The sequence below is a fragment of the Pseudopipra pipra genome, chromosome 3 (genome assembly GCF_036250125.1).
Source record: "Pseudopipra pipra isolate bDixPip1 chromosome 3, bDixPip1.hap1, whole genome shotgun sequence".
Taxonomy (NCBI): domain Eukaryota; kingdom Metazoa; phylum Chordata; class Aves; order Passeriformes; family Pipridae; genus Pseudopipra; species Pseudopipra pipra.
This window is the reverse complement of record NC_087551.1, coordinates 66052626-66069609: the sequence shown is the minus strand read 5'-3', so window position 1 is coordinate 66069609 and position 16984 is coordinate 66052626. Positions and strand designations below refer to the sequence as shown.

General features: G+C 37.9%; 1 protein-coding gene across 3 annotated transcripts in view; it reads right to left on the bottom strand.

Annotated features, from left to right (window-relative positions):
• Positions 1-3205: 3205 nt before the first annotated feature.
• The window catches only part of MCM9 (minichromosome maintenance 9 homologous recombination repair factor), a 47955-nt gene continuing 34176 nt past the window's right edge, over positions 3206-16984 (bottom strand). The window contains exons 8-12 of one of the 3 annotated variants that reach the window (XM_064649673.1): positions 14855-15057; positions 13662-13865; positions 12172-12254; positions 7561-7706; positions 3206-5380 (exon numbers count right to left, since the gene is read on the bottom strand). In XM_064649673.1, coding sequence (XP_064505743.1) covers positions 3850-5380; positions 7561-7706; positions 12172-12254; positions 13662-13865; positions 14855-15057 — 2167 coding nt within the window. In that variant the 3' untranslated portion in view covers positions 3206-3849. Of the gene's footprint in view, positions 5381-7560; positions 7707-7737; positions 9669-11138; positions 11204-12171; positions 12255-13661; positions 13866-14854; positions 15058-16984 lie in introns of those variants that run through there. The other 2 variants (XM_064649675.1, XM_064649676.1) reach the window with 2 other exon arrangements.

Genomic DNA, 16984 nt, shown 5'->3' with positions numbered 1-16984 from the left:
TTCACGACAGTCTAAAATATCATACCTGGGCTCCTAATTCCGAGGAGTGTGGGTCTCTTAAATCCAGTCTCGTTTTAGACAAGGCTGTGCCTTTCCCTGCAAAAGTACCATGCAGCAGGATTAAAAGAATTATGATGAAGCATTTTTTTAATCCAAAAATATAATTAAACAATACCTAATTAAATTGTTGGGTTTTTTGCTTTCCACCTTCCTTTTGAGTCATCAGCATGTCTGCATGGGCCATCCAGGAGAACACTACTATGGGACATGATCCAGTCCCACACTAACTTGATGAAATCTGGTTTCAGCCAAGGCAGTGGAGTCTGGCCACTGCATAGCTAACAGCATTTCACTGCTGCTCACAAATGAGGGCCTGATCACACTACGAAACCAGTGGCTTCTAAGGTTTGGTTCAACTGGGTTTTAAGACAGCAACAGTAACATATACATTTACCTTCCATGAACACAGCTTAATAAAATACAAGTATATTCAACAGTAGTAATTGGTTTGATAGATCATAGACTCGGAGAGGCAAGTGTTAAAAGATGGAGATAATGGCTCAGTGTCTGGCCAGGAAGGCAGGCTGACAAGGAGTGACTCATCTGCCCACTGACGAAAGGGAAATTCATCTGTAGGTTAGCCCAGCAAACTGTCACTGCCATAATGGTTTAAATGATCCCATCACTGGGCTATTGTAGCACTCAAAAAACACTGAAACTTGGGATTATTTGTGGGGGAAGATGGTTTAAAAAGGGAAAGGAAAGAAGTTAGCCATGTTTCCTGCCAAGACACTGATAAATGGCAGTGGTGAGGGAGAGAGTAAATCAGCAGCAGGTATCATTTTCTTATTACTCGGTGCTTCGCATTTACCTTGGATGCTCTGAATTTGTGCTATGAATCAGAAGCAGTACCACAACAGTAGTATTTCAACTGGTCTGATAAAGAATTATCTCAGCAGTATCTGCCTTTCCAAATTTATTCTTTGGTTATTTACCTCATACATTTTGGTGGCTAGAACCTCTTTGCAGACGGTTTGAAAAAACATCAGTGCTTTTCTTCTGATAATATAGGAAAGATGGGCCTTTCTGAAAGCTCAGTAGAATGTCCCTGATGTCCCTGTGCCTCCTTTTCTTTGCTTCTAACTGGGAAACAAGGCCCAAGTGGTCTTCTAGGCAGAGTGACCTCAGTGTGATTGGAGTTTTCAGGATCCTTCCTTGACTCCTTTGGGCTTTTGTTCCACTTCTCATGTTACACAAAAGGGAGAAGCAGATCCCTCACATCTCAAAAACCTCTGCTCAATAAAGAAGCATTGTTCCACTTCATAAGGTGGACTACTTCTAGTCTGGGGAGTCTGAAGAGTAAACTTATTTTTTACTGATATACTATCTAACATATTGTCCCTCAAAAATTATTAACCATTAAGACACTACAAAAAATGATAGAATTCACTCTGCCTAAATTCTACAGTCTAGGTTTAGATTTAGGTCGCTAAAACATATCTAAGAGGTAGATAGCAACCCAGCCATGCTCTTTCCAGGAAGTCTGGAAAGTCTCCAGGGATTATCAAACTTGTCCTAATGTGCTCAGACATACTGTTTTGAGGGCTGCAAGCTTGACTTGCAACCTAGTAAAGACAGGTGCTAAAATGTGGGAGGTCTTAGGCTCTCAGATGTCCTCAGCAAGAAGCGCTTTGAACCTCTATAATTTTCTCATTTCCTCTACTCCCAGATATCCCAAGTGAGACTACTCACTACCATTTCTTCTTGAAGGGGCCAATTCACAACCAAGAATACGAGAGAGATGAAGACACAAGGGTGAAATTATAATTACACTGCACCTTACACAAGTCTCACTGATTTAAGCTTTAGCTGTTGAGTACTAAGGACATCTGCAATCCAGGCAAAAAAGTCAATCAGCCTCCCACAGAAGAATATTTAGGAAAAGGTCCTGCAGTTCTTGAGATCAGCTTGTCACATAACCTTACACAACAAATTACATTAGATGAGGCCATAGCTACTGTTCTATAGGGATGTGATAAATAAAACAGTACTTCCAGCATAGGTGGATGAAATTTCTCTTGACTAATTTATCATTTTACATGGTAAAAGAATTCATGATGCTTGAATGGGATCCAGTAGCTATGTTCTGGCTTTGCACTGGCCAGCTAGTAACATCCATCAAACCAAACAGCTAGCAAAGAGGATTTCTGATTGTAAATGAGACCACCATGCAAGTGGTTGATGCAAAAAATACAAGTAGGAAGACCACCATAAACGTTAATAGTTCCAGTATTCTTGACCCTTCTCAAGTTTCAGTGTAGACACAGCATCTTGTAGGAAACTTCTGATTTTCTCTGGCAGTAGGTCATGGGTGCATGTCCCCCTTGACCTGGCATAGGTGCTGGTGAGAAGGAACATGATGGGTGGCTCTGTGCTTTGGGAGGGAGGTGGATAAATTCCACTTGTTTTGGTTGATTTCATGTTTCCAGTGGAGGAACTACCCCACAAGCAGTCTGGACAGTAATGTTTCTGTCTTTTTCCCAAAACCCTTAACAGTAAGCCAAGTACTATCCCTACTATTCTTGTATCACTCCGGAGTACTTGGGCCTCACACTCCCTCAATTCTCTGAAATTTTGCAGTATTTTAACTCACCTGGTTTCAAGGGAGCTACTTCTAAGCAAATCAACAGAGAATCTGTTGTTGTGCTAGGAAGTCTCTCAAAGGATTTACCGTGCTGTAAGCAACCACTCTATTTTCTGTTTACCTTGCAGGTAATAACAAACATATTCCATGAAGACTCAAAATAGAGAAGAAACATACGAGTCAAGTCACTAAAAGAAAATTAAGGCTTACTTTTCCCTGTAAACATGTAATGCATTAATAGATTAATTTCCCATTAGATAAATGACGTAGCATGCTACAGAATATGAACTGCATATCAGATGCAGTAAAGCTCTAATCACAATTAAAATAGCCGAGTAAACATTATCTGAATCAGAACCAAGCTGCACTAGGGAAGCTCTTCACCACGGTGCTACGTTTGAAGTATAGTTTATATGCCAGGGCTTACTGACTGCATTAAAGTTACCCTGGTTACTGAGGACTCCCATTCAATCACCTGAAATTTGTTGTCTCTGCAGTGGAGAACTGTGTGTTTATTACAGAGTTGGGTTTTGATAAAATGACCCAGAATACAAACACAGATATCTGAACCAGTGTATTTAAAATTGAAATTAAAAAACAGAAACAAAAATCTCTCGATCCATGTCTTCAACATTAGACATGTGACAAGGAGCACAGTAATCAAAGATGCAGCAAAATTGTCATGATCATGATAACATGGAAATACTTACCATAGCATGATGATAAATGACAATATTGGTAACTATGTTGAGACAAATAGTTGAACAAAATATAATTACATAGCTTTAGCATCATTTTTCTAAAGCAGCGTAGTCATTTGGAAGGTCAATTTGAATCATGTGTAATTCTAACTGTTACATGAAATAAAGGATAAAGTCAATCAAGCCTGCTCTTCTGCAAGATCATTCACTCTGGACACATGAACATAACCATACAAATCTTCAGGTTTCATCAGGTCAATCAGAACAGTCAACTAGGATAAATAGTCTTGGGAAGAGTTTAGAAAACTAAAAGCCACATCAGGCCTGCAGTACACATGGTCCTTAGCTTACGTAAAGTATGTGGCCCTTAAAGAAAGTATGTTCATTGGTGTCAACTCAGGTCCAGGATGAATCTATGAAATAGTTTGAAAACCATGGATACAATTGATAGAAGGGTGAAGATTCAGAAGAACTGTGTGTTAAGTAATCGGGAAGATATACATGTTATGAGCTTGGATTTTTCCTAACCTCTTCATCCCAATCAAAATCTAATGTAGCATCATCTAGCTCTGCTATTGAGAAGAGAGATTTCTGTGTTATCACACTGGCTTTACCAGCATTTCCCAACACAAAACTCTTCCTTCTGCTAGGATTGCTCATGTGCACCTTCAGTGATGTACTATGGTTTTCCTTTTTAGTGTCAGTCCTAATGGCAGGTGAGGTTTCTGATTTTGACTCAGGACGTGACACAAAGGAGAAAGTTGACAGTTTGGCTAATGTGCTGGAGCGCACCTTCCCTGTGCTTGGGCCACCAAGTTTCTCCTCTTCTTCCCTTTTCTTCTCAGGGGGTGGATGTGACGCAGCATCAAAACTGACATCAGAGCATATTGTTGCACTTCCTCTGATTTCTTTCCCTAAGGCCTGACTCTCCTGCTCTTCTTTCCCTTTATTATCAATTGATTGTTTTTCCAAACTACATTTTCCTAAGCGAGTCAATGTCATCTTGCCTTCCTCGGGGGGGCAGCATGCTTCTGGCACCTGCTCTCCCTGGAGCTGCTCCCCTGGCTTAAAAATAGTTTCACTGTGAAAAAGAGAAACTTCTTCATTTTTCTTCTCTGAAGAATGATCAAGTTTTGTCCTTGGTCTGAAAGAAAATTTAGCCAGTTTAGCAGCTGGGGGACTTTCACTGTCGAGGATTTCTGGCTCATGGGAACTTACATTTGTTTCCTTCACTACTTGATGTTTACTTCGTTTTCTCAGGGAAATTGTTGCACTTTTTGCTGCTACAGATATACTGTTCTCTTCTTCCCCTAGCACAGAATCTGCATCACTTGAAAGATTTGACAGGCCAGAGGCAGGTAATACTGAATGAAGAGCCTTTGCCTCAGGGTCCTGTGTACTTGTAAAGAATCCACGTGATTTCTCCGTGTGCAGCCTCTGCCACCTTTTAGAAGCATGTTGTGTAATAACTGAATCCTGTACACTAGCACTTGGTGATGCTGGGTCTGGAATATGAGCTTCTGAAGAAGAACAGTTGTGTTCTTCAGTCCTTTTCCTGCTTAACTTGGAAACTTTGTCCTGTTTCAAAGGAGCATGCAGATCCACAGCTGTTAGTGACTCTCGTATTCCATTTCCCTTCATAGGTACTGAAGCAGATCTTTCTTCAGAACAGGATGTTTTACATGGGGTTTTTGAAGCCAAGTTATTTGGAGATATCTTGGGCACTGGAGACTTCTTCTGAGAAGTTTCTTCAGCATCAACTCTGCGCTCTTCCAGGCTGTCAAACCATGCCAGGCTGTTGGTATTTTTGTTATTACCATGTGCTTGGTTGCACAAGGTTTCTGGATGAATATCCCTGTCACAGCTGCCTTTAGGCAAAGGCGGCTGTGACTCAGAGTTATCCTCTTGTTGCTTTGAAGGTTCTGACTGAGACCTTTGCTTTGACTGTCCAAACACATCCCCATTCAAGCATCTTGTGGTAGCACTGAAATTTATCTCTTCAGGCTGCAGCTGGGATGAATTTTCCATTTGCAATCTATAAAGTGGAAAAAAAAAAGGCCATAGTAAATTATTTTTCTTTCTTTTTCTTTCTTCATTGCATTATTGATACTTAATAGGTATGACTGTTGGAAAGCTACAAATAACGTAGGCCACAAAGGTACAGTGCTAAGTTTCACATACAGTTACAAAAGCTGGTGTTGCAGTCTGTGATCTTTCAGCACCTTTGACAGTAATTGGTAGAATTTACTGTCCCTAATTGATAGATGGACAGAGGAAGTAACCACCTAAACTGCATTTCCTTGGTAAACCAAACAGAAAAAAATAAAAACTAAACAAACAGCTTTGCACTACTTACAACCATTGCTAAAGTCCCTCAGGATTTTACATATTCTGTAAATCTATCTTCTAGAACAGGAACCTAATTAAATTTATCCTGAACCAGACAAAGCCTCAAACAAGTTATTGGAATGGAAAATCTAGGTATTACTTGGAACAGTGGTTGTTGCTGGATTTCTCTCATAATCTCTATGTACACAACATGTCAAAAACTCCATATGATAGAGTGAAAGCATCTCAGATCACTTATAACACCTAATTATGACTGTCTGTGGCTATCAGTATTCTCATGGCCCTCCAAAACAACAGAGGTGCTAGAATGAGGGTTCCCTCCAATCTCATTATAGCTGATATTCTGTCTATTGTACTTAAACATATAATTTCAAAGGGAGACAGTATTCTGGTTTTTTGCTAAACAGTGATACAAACCGTGAGTGAAAAGCAGCCACAGTCCATCCCAAAAGTAAATACATTTGTCTAAGAGAAATGATACTTATGCATTATAAACAGTTTCTCTGCTATATGAGAGAGAAAACAGTACATTGACAAGTATGTTTTAGAGTAATTATCATAACTGTTTACTAACATGTTTATTCTTAAATTTTTTATGGGATATAGACTATGACTCGTCATGAAGGGATGAGAGATATATGCTTGTTTTATTGAAATATAGCTTAGGGGGAATAATGGAACAAGTCTTCCAGTACAGAATAGGTTGTTTTAAAGAGAACATTAATTTAGTATTCCCTAAGCTGCTTAAGGGACAGAAGAAGAAATCAGCTTAATTTGCAGCATAGGGGGTTCAATGAGATATTGGGAAAACCTTCATGAGCATTAGGTGGAGCAATCATGGAATAGACTATACAGTGGCAATGGAAAATCCTCATCATTAGAAGGGCTTCAGAACAGATAACATGAGCCCCTGCCAGGAAGGTCAAATGCAGACCGGATCCTGTCTTTGTATTTGATCTCCCATCCCATCCTACATTTCTATGATCCCTTGTGAACACCTCTGTTTTAAAACTAGTTTTTGTCTGTCTCTGGAATATATCCTACTTTCATCTGCTTTTGTTGACTTCGTGGTTATTTAACATATGATTACTATGACTTACAAAATAAGTCTCAAAAGTAGTTAAAAGAAAAGTGAATTCTCCCAGCTGTTTCCATTAAATTCAACAACATTAATCTTTTATCTCCCTTTAACAACAAGAAAGTACAAGTTTCTTTAGAGCCTAATCTCATTCCAGGAAACAAGTGTTATTTTTTTGTATTTTATTTCCTTCCAATCCTTGTGTTTTTCTCTCAGCCTCAGTACATTAATAGCTTTCTATTAAAAATGACAAATAGACTTCCCAAAGATTACTGCAGTGAGCTGAAAGCTAGAGATGAGACAGTGAAAATTCCAGCATGTCAAAAAAGAAAAATCACCCGAAAGAACAGAATTTTGATCCAGGCTTACATTTTCCCTTAGCAGAAAGGGAAGGATCCCGACAAGCCCAACACAAAAGAAGGCTTAAAAAATCATGAAGCAGATCTGCTGCAAGCAACAAAAGGTTATATAAAACTATTTGATCAGCTACAGAATCTGGCATTTGGCTCTAAGAAGCTCTGCTGAAATTTATCCGAGCATAGTACTGGGATATGAGTTGAGAACTGATTAAAATGCTCTTAAAATATTTGTAAATTCCATAACCCAGAGAGAGAAATGATCTTGTGATGATCTCAAAGTGCTACTTCAAAACAATCTCTCTGATTATCCATGTCCTCTAAAGAACAAGTCCCTTCCCAATGCCAGACCCTATTTTTAGACTCTCTCCAAATATTATTGTGAAACAACTTCTTTTTCACTTCTGAATTAGTTTGTTGCTTTGTATAGACCTGTCAAGTCTTTGTAGCTCTTTGTGCAGAAGATCTTGCAGCTCCAGCCGCTCCAATATGAGTTCACACTGTGTTCGGTACTGCGCCATTGGATTTTCGGGAAATGAGGTGTGTAAGGCATTGATGCCTCCAAGAAGTGCACCCCCCTATGTCAACAAAGAGAATGGAGAAAAAAAATAGTAGGAAACTACTTTTATTATTCAGCACCAAATTAACACAGTGGAGATCATTTTATCCAAAATTCTCCCCTAGATATTTTAAAGCTTAAGGTAAAAATATTTATTAATTTTATCCACATAAATAATCCCATTAGGTCTGCTCACATGGGCAAAGTTGCTCATACACATAAAGCAATTACATGATCAAGCCTCCAGTTTACTTGTCCTGGTTTATTTTTATTGATACAAAGAATGGGAAGTCCACCTAAGGCTTGAGAACATCATGACTGAAAATGAAAATGACAGTTATAAAAGTTTTCCAAATACCTGGTAAAAATTCTGCCCATGTGAGGAACTTTTATAACAGAAGTAGATCTGACTACTAGAAGTTTTCATTAGCTTTGCCTAATTTCTTAAAGGGAAAGACTTGAGTATTAAGGTTTATCAACACAGGGTGACTTGTCTGGCAGAAATATTTCTGAGTAGCTCTTTAAGAGTAACTATTTGGGAGTAATCCCAGTGACTTGTAAGTGATTTTAACCTGGGACAATTTTGCTGTGCCTTGTAAAAATTAAATAATTTTTATTTGGAACAGAGCATCTTGCACAGTGATTTGTTCCACAACAAATAATCTAGAATAGCTCTGTAGTTAATTGCTCTTTGGGAAAAAACACCTCACACCACAAACCCTCTATTTTGCCACAAATTAGTTAGTGTTTATCACTCCTATCTAATCTATAAAATTCAGTACAAGTAATGAACAAGATATGTATCAAGTACCATGAGAGCAATAGCACAAGTCGGTGGAGTCTCCAGATACAGAAATTGCTACATATGGCATCACATGTACCATACATTTTCAACTGTGGCAATTTATGGTTCTCCCATTTTGAAAAGTTTAAATTTTATATTAAAAAAATTACATTGAAAAACATAATTCTGTTGGCTAATTAAAGCCCTCTAACACTGCACACTGCTAAAAATAAGGCCATTCATGCAACCTTTAATGTATCTCACTGAAGTTACCACTTGGGGTTGTTTTTTTGCATATCAATTCAGGCACATGATAGATCTGTTCCACACAGAAGCACAAGTCTGTCGTCTCTGCAGTATTTGCTTCGGGAACTGGAAAGTTCGTAGGTAATGAGGTGGGGACTCAGTGTCTTGGTTAGAACAGTTAAAAGCAGCCAAGGAGAACCAGATTCCACGTCTGACACTAAGTTCTAGTTCTTGTGACTCAGAATGAGCCAGTTAAGAAAAGGTTTTGAAAGACAATAAATCTGTAAGTGGGATCCTGATGTGGTGTGTGCACAGAAGGAAATTACAGAAAACAGAAAATATGCTCAAACACTCAAAGTGTTACTACTCTGAAACCCCAAACATCTCTCATGGGGTATGTTCCAGCAGACAATTTCTTCTCATTGTGCATAATTCAGCCTCACATCATAGAACAGGAGTAGTAGCATCCCATCGCTTCACAAGGACTGTGTGAGGATACGTGAATTGGTATTTCTGAAATATTCAAGTACACTGGAAATGAATTCCACAGAAAAATATGTGAAGAAATTGAGAATACTGCCTATAGAACAGCAGGCAATAAAGAAAATATTGAGCAAAACATTAACAAAAGATAGTTCCTTTTGGCCTGATTACTGTCAGCCTGTGACCTAAAGATCCAGTGGAAAAAAAGTAGATATATGGCCATGGGGTACAATAATGTCTTGTCCTCACTGACTTTTCAGTGCTGTACTCGGCCATCACAATGAGCTTCTTTTAAATAGTCTGTGTGTTTGTGTGTGAAATTCTAAGTGATTTTAAAATATCTGTGAGGTTTCATTCCTGTGCTGGTGCTCATGTCTCTGAGATATCTGCCCCTCTGAGATTCTGAGATATCATTTTGAGTAGAGGAAGGTAACCATATGACAAAATCACATGCTGAGGGCAGAGGATCTAGAACAGAGAAAGAAAAAAAAGAAAGTGTTACAGAGAAAGTTAGCAGAAAGGAAGGGGGTAAAATGCCCAGGAATGGGAAAATCCAATATAAAAAGGAATAAAAGAAGAGTGATTGTAAAGAGAATAAAACAAGGATGAAAACATGACCAAGAGAAGGAGGGAGACAGTATTAACAAGAGGAAATGAGACAAAGAAAAGATCAAGTGGGGGAATTGAAATATGTTGACAAAGTAGGAAGAGAAATATAAGGGTGAATTCGAGGACAAAATGAACAAAAAACCACAATGAACTAGGTTGGTGAAGAAAATTTTATAGTCTTCCTTCCCAAGAGGGCTCACAAGAAATATCTGAACACTCGCAGGAGAACTGTAAACTTTAAATTTATACTGGCAAGAATATGACTTACTGTAGAAGTTCCAAAGACAGTGTTGAAGATAGAGTTTGCTGAGGTAAAAGGTGGTAGCCAGTCCTTCAAGAAGGATACTCGTATTTCCCCATTTACAACCTCATTCTACAGACTGACAATTAGGTTGGAAACAGAGGATGTATCTATACAAAATGTTGTGGGTTTTTTTTTTTTCTAGAGAATAAATCCATTTCTGAAAATAAACTTTTGCATGCTACTTCTATCTTTTTTTACTAAAACAAAGAAATCTCTTCCATCAAAAAAGAAACAGTTTCAGTGAATCATTTATACTTTCCAGGAGGAAAGTAAAATTTGAACTTAAATAGCAGAGCACAAATTTGCAGATTCCTAGCAAAAATGAACGCATTTGTCTACTTGCTCATAAGAAGTGAAGAGTGGAACAAATACAGTGAGCACACCAACTACTCCCAGGTAGTCTTCTGCAGTCATAATTCAGGCAAATTTCTCACTGACTCTTACTAGACAGATGCTTGTTATGCAAACTGCAGCCCTTGAGGGCAGGGCTGCAGAAAAATGAAAGAGTGAGCCATAGTTAAAACAATTCTTTTGCTTTTACTCATGCTGATGAGGTAGAGAGACACAGAGATGACATACTATTATATGCATACATTTCACTTTTTGATCTCTTACCAAAAACAAACAAAGAAAATTAGTATTTCAGAGTTCTTATATCCAAAACCGTATTGCTTCGAAATCACTGTCCCATCAAATTCCCATCTAGTTAATTACAGGTTTAATTGCAGTTAATGAACACTTATGTGATATCTTCCGCTATTTCAGCAGCTTCACATTTTAACTTAGATGCAGTGCTGTCATTGAAAAGCTGAGGTCTTCAAAACAGTGCAATAATCTTTTCCTACTTAATAAGGTCAGGCCCTGTAGTATTTTTGAGATAAATTCCATTTGCTACATTGTGCAGTAGATTATCTGTGGCACAAATTGCAAGTCTCTCAACCCTCACTGAAAGAACAAGGGAAATCACAAGGGCCTACCTGCCACATGTGACTTTGTGCATCTATCCTGAAGACTTTTGTCTCCAAAAAGGTCTTTCAGGTCCATTGAGCTAATGGGTGCTATATAAAACTTTGAATATATTCATATCAACCTATACAGAAACATAGGAATGCCATTTTGGATCAGATCAGTCAGCTGTGCAGTGGAGTACACCATCTCTGACAGAGCCAAACCCAAATATTTCAGACATGCTAAAAGCTCCTACGCATAAAACTTTGTATAATCTGCTTATGGTAATTTTTTTCCTACTCCAAAGCATGAAGGTTTATTTCTCTTAAAAATATTCTATCTGAAGTAATAATGTCTATATTATTTTCCACATTTCTACTAGAAAAAAAACCCTTCTATCAGATTCACATTTCTTTTATTAATTCTAAATGTGCTGCCTTTTCAACATCCTAACAATGTTACAGTAAACTAAAATCTAGCTTTCCACATGTATTTAATGCCTTTTTACATGGAAGCATTACATAAATCCACATGATAACTGGAATGCACAATTTTCGGTCCAGCCACGTTCGGAATTTGAAGGTTTCTCAGAGTAAAATTAGTCTTCTACAAGTTCTGAGTTTTACTATTACCACCAACATAGGTCAAAATGATTTAATGGCAAAATAAAGTGTAGGTCTTGGCAATTGTTCGGACTTGCTTAAAAAAATTATTAGGTTCTCTCATACCTAGTTAATTAGTGACTACATAACATCATGGAGAAAAAACCCATCAGAGGCTATTAAACATGGAATTTATGGCTTAAAAGCTCTTTAAAATGTAGATTACCAAAACTCAATAGTATGCCAAAACTTCACTTAGACTGCGAAGTCTATAAAAAAAGGTATCAGACCTTTATTGCTAATCCAGATTTTTCAGTATAATCTCTGTTTAAGGATTTTAACAATCCAGATGGACTAAAAAAGACTTGTCAAGGTCTCTGATGACCTTCTTTCCATGAGTCTATAAAACCCTTTCCAAAGAGACGAAGGGATCTGGCACGTGTACATGAAAAACTGAATCCCTTCAATGGGGTATTGCAGCAATGGCAATGTCTGCAAGAAACCTTACCTGCATAGAAGATTCCATCACTGACACCACAGTTACTGCATCTTCCAACGTCACAGTATCTCTAAACATCAACCGGGCGTGAGCTATCAAAAATATCAAAAAGCGTTACCAAAGTCAAAACCAATTTTTTGTACTAGAAGGAACAAGATATTTCTTCAAATTTCTTCAGCTCTTCAAACACTTGGACACGGGCATAACTTAAACATAAATATGATAATTTTTGATTTTAGGGTCAATTTCAATGGAAATTGAAAGCCTTAGTTTTTCTAGTAAACAATGTGGTGTGACTTTCAAATTACAGTTACACTGACAGTTCGAATAAACATGCTCAAAATTCTACAATTAAAAAATGTAAAGTTCAGATATCACAACAAAGAGTGTGATATGAAACATCTCTATATAGGTACATGTCATCACCATAAAGTGAAAAAATAAAATCTAGTTTTCATCACAGGTCAGAAGAAATTTGATTTCCTCTACACTGGTCTGTATTACAAATTTACCATCATTTAAAATGCTTTCCTCTACAGCAGCTAATTTTTTCTTCCTTCCCTTTCTTAAGCTAGCAAAACAAAAATGAATTTTCGTAAAGAGATATAATGCAAATAATTTACCACATGAAGCCTTTCTCCTGATTGGTTGTGGAAACACACTCAAGTCTTAGTCATCAAGAGAAAAGCAGATTAATTAATACTATCTACATAATAGTTTAAAAGAACAAAATATTACTAAAAGCTCCAATCACATGAACTAATAAGAATGGAAGAAACACTGAATGTGAAAATTACATGTGAATCCCAGAAGTTAGGAATGTCTTTCACTTAAATGGAGAATGTCTTTCCCCCAAAATGGAGAACAAGATATCTGACGCAGGAAGCACTACACTGCCATTTATGATTGTTAAACAAAATACAGTACATAATTTTAAATTCATCCCGAAAATATTTGATATGTCATTTTATAAAATAAAATCATGTTAAGACAAAACCCTACTGCTTCCTTTGTTTTTGTTCTTATAAATGAAATATGATTTGAACTCAGCGTTGGAAATGCTGAAGTTGTATTGCAAAATACAGACTTGATTACTGATACTTACAGAAACAAAAAACATGCTATGTTTATGTTTATATTAATTTCGGGATAGAAATAAATATTTGACTCAAATGAAGCCAAGTAAATCCTGAGACTGCTTTTCATACAGGCACATAATTTCTGAGATTTTTCTCTCAAATATTATTTCTTCCAGTGGTTTAGCTGTTCATTACGTGTGTGAGAATGTCAAAACTAAAAGTGGTTTTGATAATCTAAATGTAACACCTTTTCCCACATTCAAAATCTTCAACTCACAGTCTCTTAGATTAGAAAGATAAAACAATGCAATAATCACCTCTATAGAAAAGCTACTATTCTGCTTACTGGCTATAATTACACCCCTATTCATTTCATAAAGGTTAATTGTTAGCCTAAAAATAAAAAGGCCGGGGCCTCACCCTCTGCAAGGCGTATCAAACTCTCCAATAAGCGGATGGTGGTCCGGGCAGCGTTCCTGCAGTCACTCTGCCGCTGCATTTGATAGTAGCGTACAAGGATCAGGTTACTCTCATCAGACAATTTCGGCTGTATGCTTTTTATAAGGCAGAAGTAGGTTTTCATCTTTTCCATGCTCCAGAGCTTTTCTGATTTGCTAGGGCAACCTGCATTAGAACTGCCTTATCAGTAATTCTTTAACAACAGACATCAAGTTTCTTCCTAAGAATTTCTGTTAAATAGACAGGTGACTATAAAAGACACATTACTGTACTTTTGGGGCACACTGGCTGGTCTGTACACCAGTCCTCAAGAACTTGGTCAAATTCCAGTGCAGAATTTCACACCATCCAATCCCTCTCCTATCAAAATCCACAGTAAAGCCTCCAGTCATTTCAGCAGAACTGCTCAGTCAGCCTCAGTGCCCACCAGATGGTATAGGCAGTACCAAGTGCTTTGGAATTCCTTAAAATGAAAAATTCTACATGAGTGTATGTACCTCCTCTGTCTGTTTTACCTACCTTGTAGGAACCAAAAGCTACCTGCCATATTCTGAACACTTTCTGTAGGGAAATACTGAAGAAAGAGAAGGAAGCTAGCTGAAGAAGTTTCCTCTAATCACTTCTTGCGCAATGGGGATCAAATTCATGTTCCTAAAGTGGATGGGGAAGGCACTGCTTAAAATTAAATCATATTGCCTTCCCTAAGTCTAGAGCACAAAGTTCCACATTGGGAACACCATTGTTCATTCTTTGAGCCCTGCAGCACATGCAGCTCCAATCTGTTCTGCCTGAATTAGGTTTCCCATTAACACAAGTACAATTGCATGGAGTTTAGAGTCTGCAGATCACACAATGTAAAGGTGCAGGACGGAAACCATCCACTTACTGAGCAGCCTGGGCTGAAATCTCTTGATGATCACAGAGTAAAAGCACAGTGTTCTCAGCTCACCCCTCCTAATTAATTTCTATCTTAGTCCTACTTGAAAAACAACCATACAGCAGAAAATCACCATAACAAAAATGTATTCACTGATTAGTATGAAAGACTCAAGAATAACAAACCAAAAGGTAGGGAAATAAAAGAAACCAAGAAAAAACAAAACCAGAACTAACCAACCAAAAAACACCTTACAATTTAAAAAGACTACTCTTACCTTTATTTTGCAAGATGAAGGATGAAATGATGCGGTCCCATTCCTCATTCTTTGTATCCAGCAATACTAAGACCAGGTCAAATCTGCTCAACAGGGGACTGCCAAGAGCTATGTTGACAGAGACAGACTCATTAGGGTCATAATGGCCTTTTGGGTTTGTTGCTGCCAGGATAGTTGTCCTTGTATTAAGCTTGCACACCAAGCTAGAGAAAAGAATGGTGAACATTATGGTTGAATTAAATTGGTAGGGAAAATTATTTCAAAGTGTTTAAAAATTTTCATGTTTTTACACCATAAAGAGCATAAGAGCTAAACAATGTACACAATAATTGTATTAATTTTTATTATATGTACAGCTTTTCTCAGTAGGAGAGTAACAACTAGATAGACAGTGATCAGGCTACGAAAAGTAACTGACTAATATTGCTGCAAGTAATCTCTATATACAGTTAGGTCCTTAAATAGTGAAAACCAACATTACTTTTCAGATAATAAAATAAAATGTAACATACATATATGTTTTATTCCTACGTGTAAACATTAATATGAACCCAAGCAAACAATGATGGCAGCCATTCTCCTCTTTTAACCATGATGCCCTAGCATGTGCTTGTAGATGTGAAGCAAGATTATTTTTTATTCTAGTAGTCCAAATGCACTCTTTTTGGTTAAGGCAGCAGCAGGAGCATTCTAACTTTGGTTTGCCTCTGAGCTATTTCTAGTCATCTCCTGAGTAACTGCAGCCTCATGTCCAAAGTTCTTCTGTAACTGAGAGGAAGGACCACAGAGCTTCCACTGGCTCACACCCAACAGGAAAAAACACTTATCTCCCATGCACTAAAATAAGACCCAAATTAACAAGGTGCTTAATCTATCTGTGCTAAGTTACTACTCAAAAAACTCTCATTATATGTAGTCCTTAGAAGTGAGCAACTGAGGCTACATGTGCAAGTTAGTAAACAGTGTTTGGGGTCTACGAAACACAACTGACCACAACAAGGAACCTAGCTAAAATATGTCACTGTCTTACTAAGGAGACAGGATCAGGTTGATTCCAAATATTTGTGCCCAGTTGCATTATTAGCAAAGGCTAGTAATCACCCAGGTGAGACTGACATCACTTGACTGCTGTCTGCCAAAGAGAGTGGAAACACTCAGAATAAGGAAAGGACAGGAGCAGTTAGAGAAGCCAAGATGTGATAGGAGTAAGAGCTAAGCTGAACGCAATATGAAGGAATATGAAAAGGGTGATTCCTTTTGAGTAGCAGGAATTGCACCAGTACCAGCCAGAAAATTATTTGGGCCTGGACAAGAGCTGCATATGACTGAGAGAATGAGATATGAACTCAAAGATCCAAGTGGTGGGCAGGAGTGTGTGTGGAGGAATAGCAGATTTGAACATACAGTACTTTGAAAAAAGAGAGAGAGGAACTAAAAGTAAGCAGGAGTTTATGTCACGCCCAACACATAAAATTCAGCAGCCTGGAAGTCTCTTTATCTGTTTTTGTTGCCATGCAGTATTACTGGGCTTGACAGGGCAAGAGGACATAATCTCAAGCTGTGCCAGGGAAGGTTCAGGTTGGACATCAGGAAAAATTTCTTCACTGAAAGGGTGATCAAGCATTGGAATGGGCCACCCAGGGAGGTGGTGGAGCCACCACCCCTGGAAGTTTTCAAGCAATGACTGGACATGGCACTTAGTGCTATGATCTAGTTGATACTGTGGTGATCAGTCAAAGGTTGGACTCGATGATCTTAGAGGTCTTTTCCAACCTAATTGATTCTATGATTCTGTGATGTTGGTGAAATGAAGCCCCGCTTTCTGAGTTGCAACAAAAAAAAGTTACTAAGTTCCTCATTTCACATATGATTAGTACAACCACTTGCAGCAAAGGACAAGGAAAAGAACACCAAGTCTTCTTAGGAAAGTACCTGGCCTAAAGTGGTAGATTGAAAACTCAACATGAAGAGGGTATGTATTTATTCTGATCACTTGCAACCTCTGGTCCAGCGCACTGTCCTTGGAAATGCTGACTCGTCTACTTAAAGAATACTGCTGAGAACTAAACTCTTAAGTACAACAAAGAAAATAGATATATTTAATTAGCATGACAAACCTTGTAAGTATAA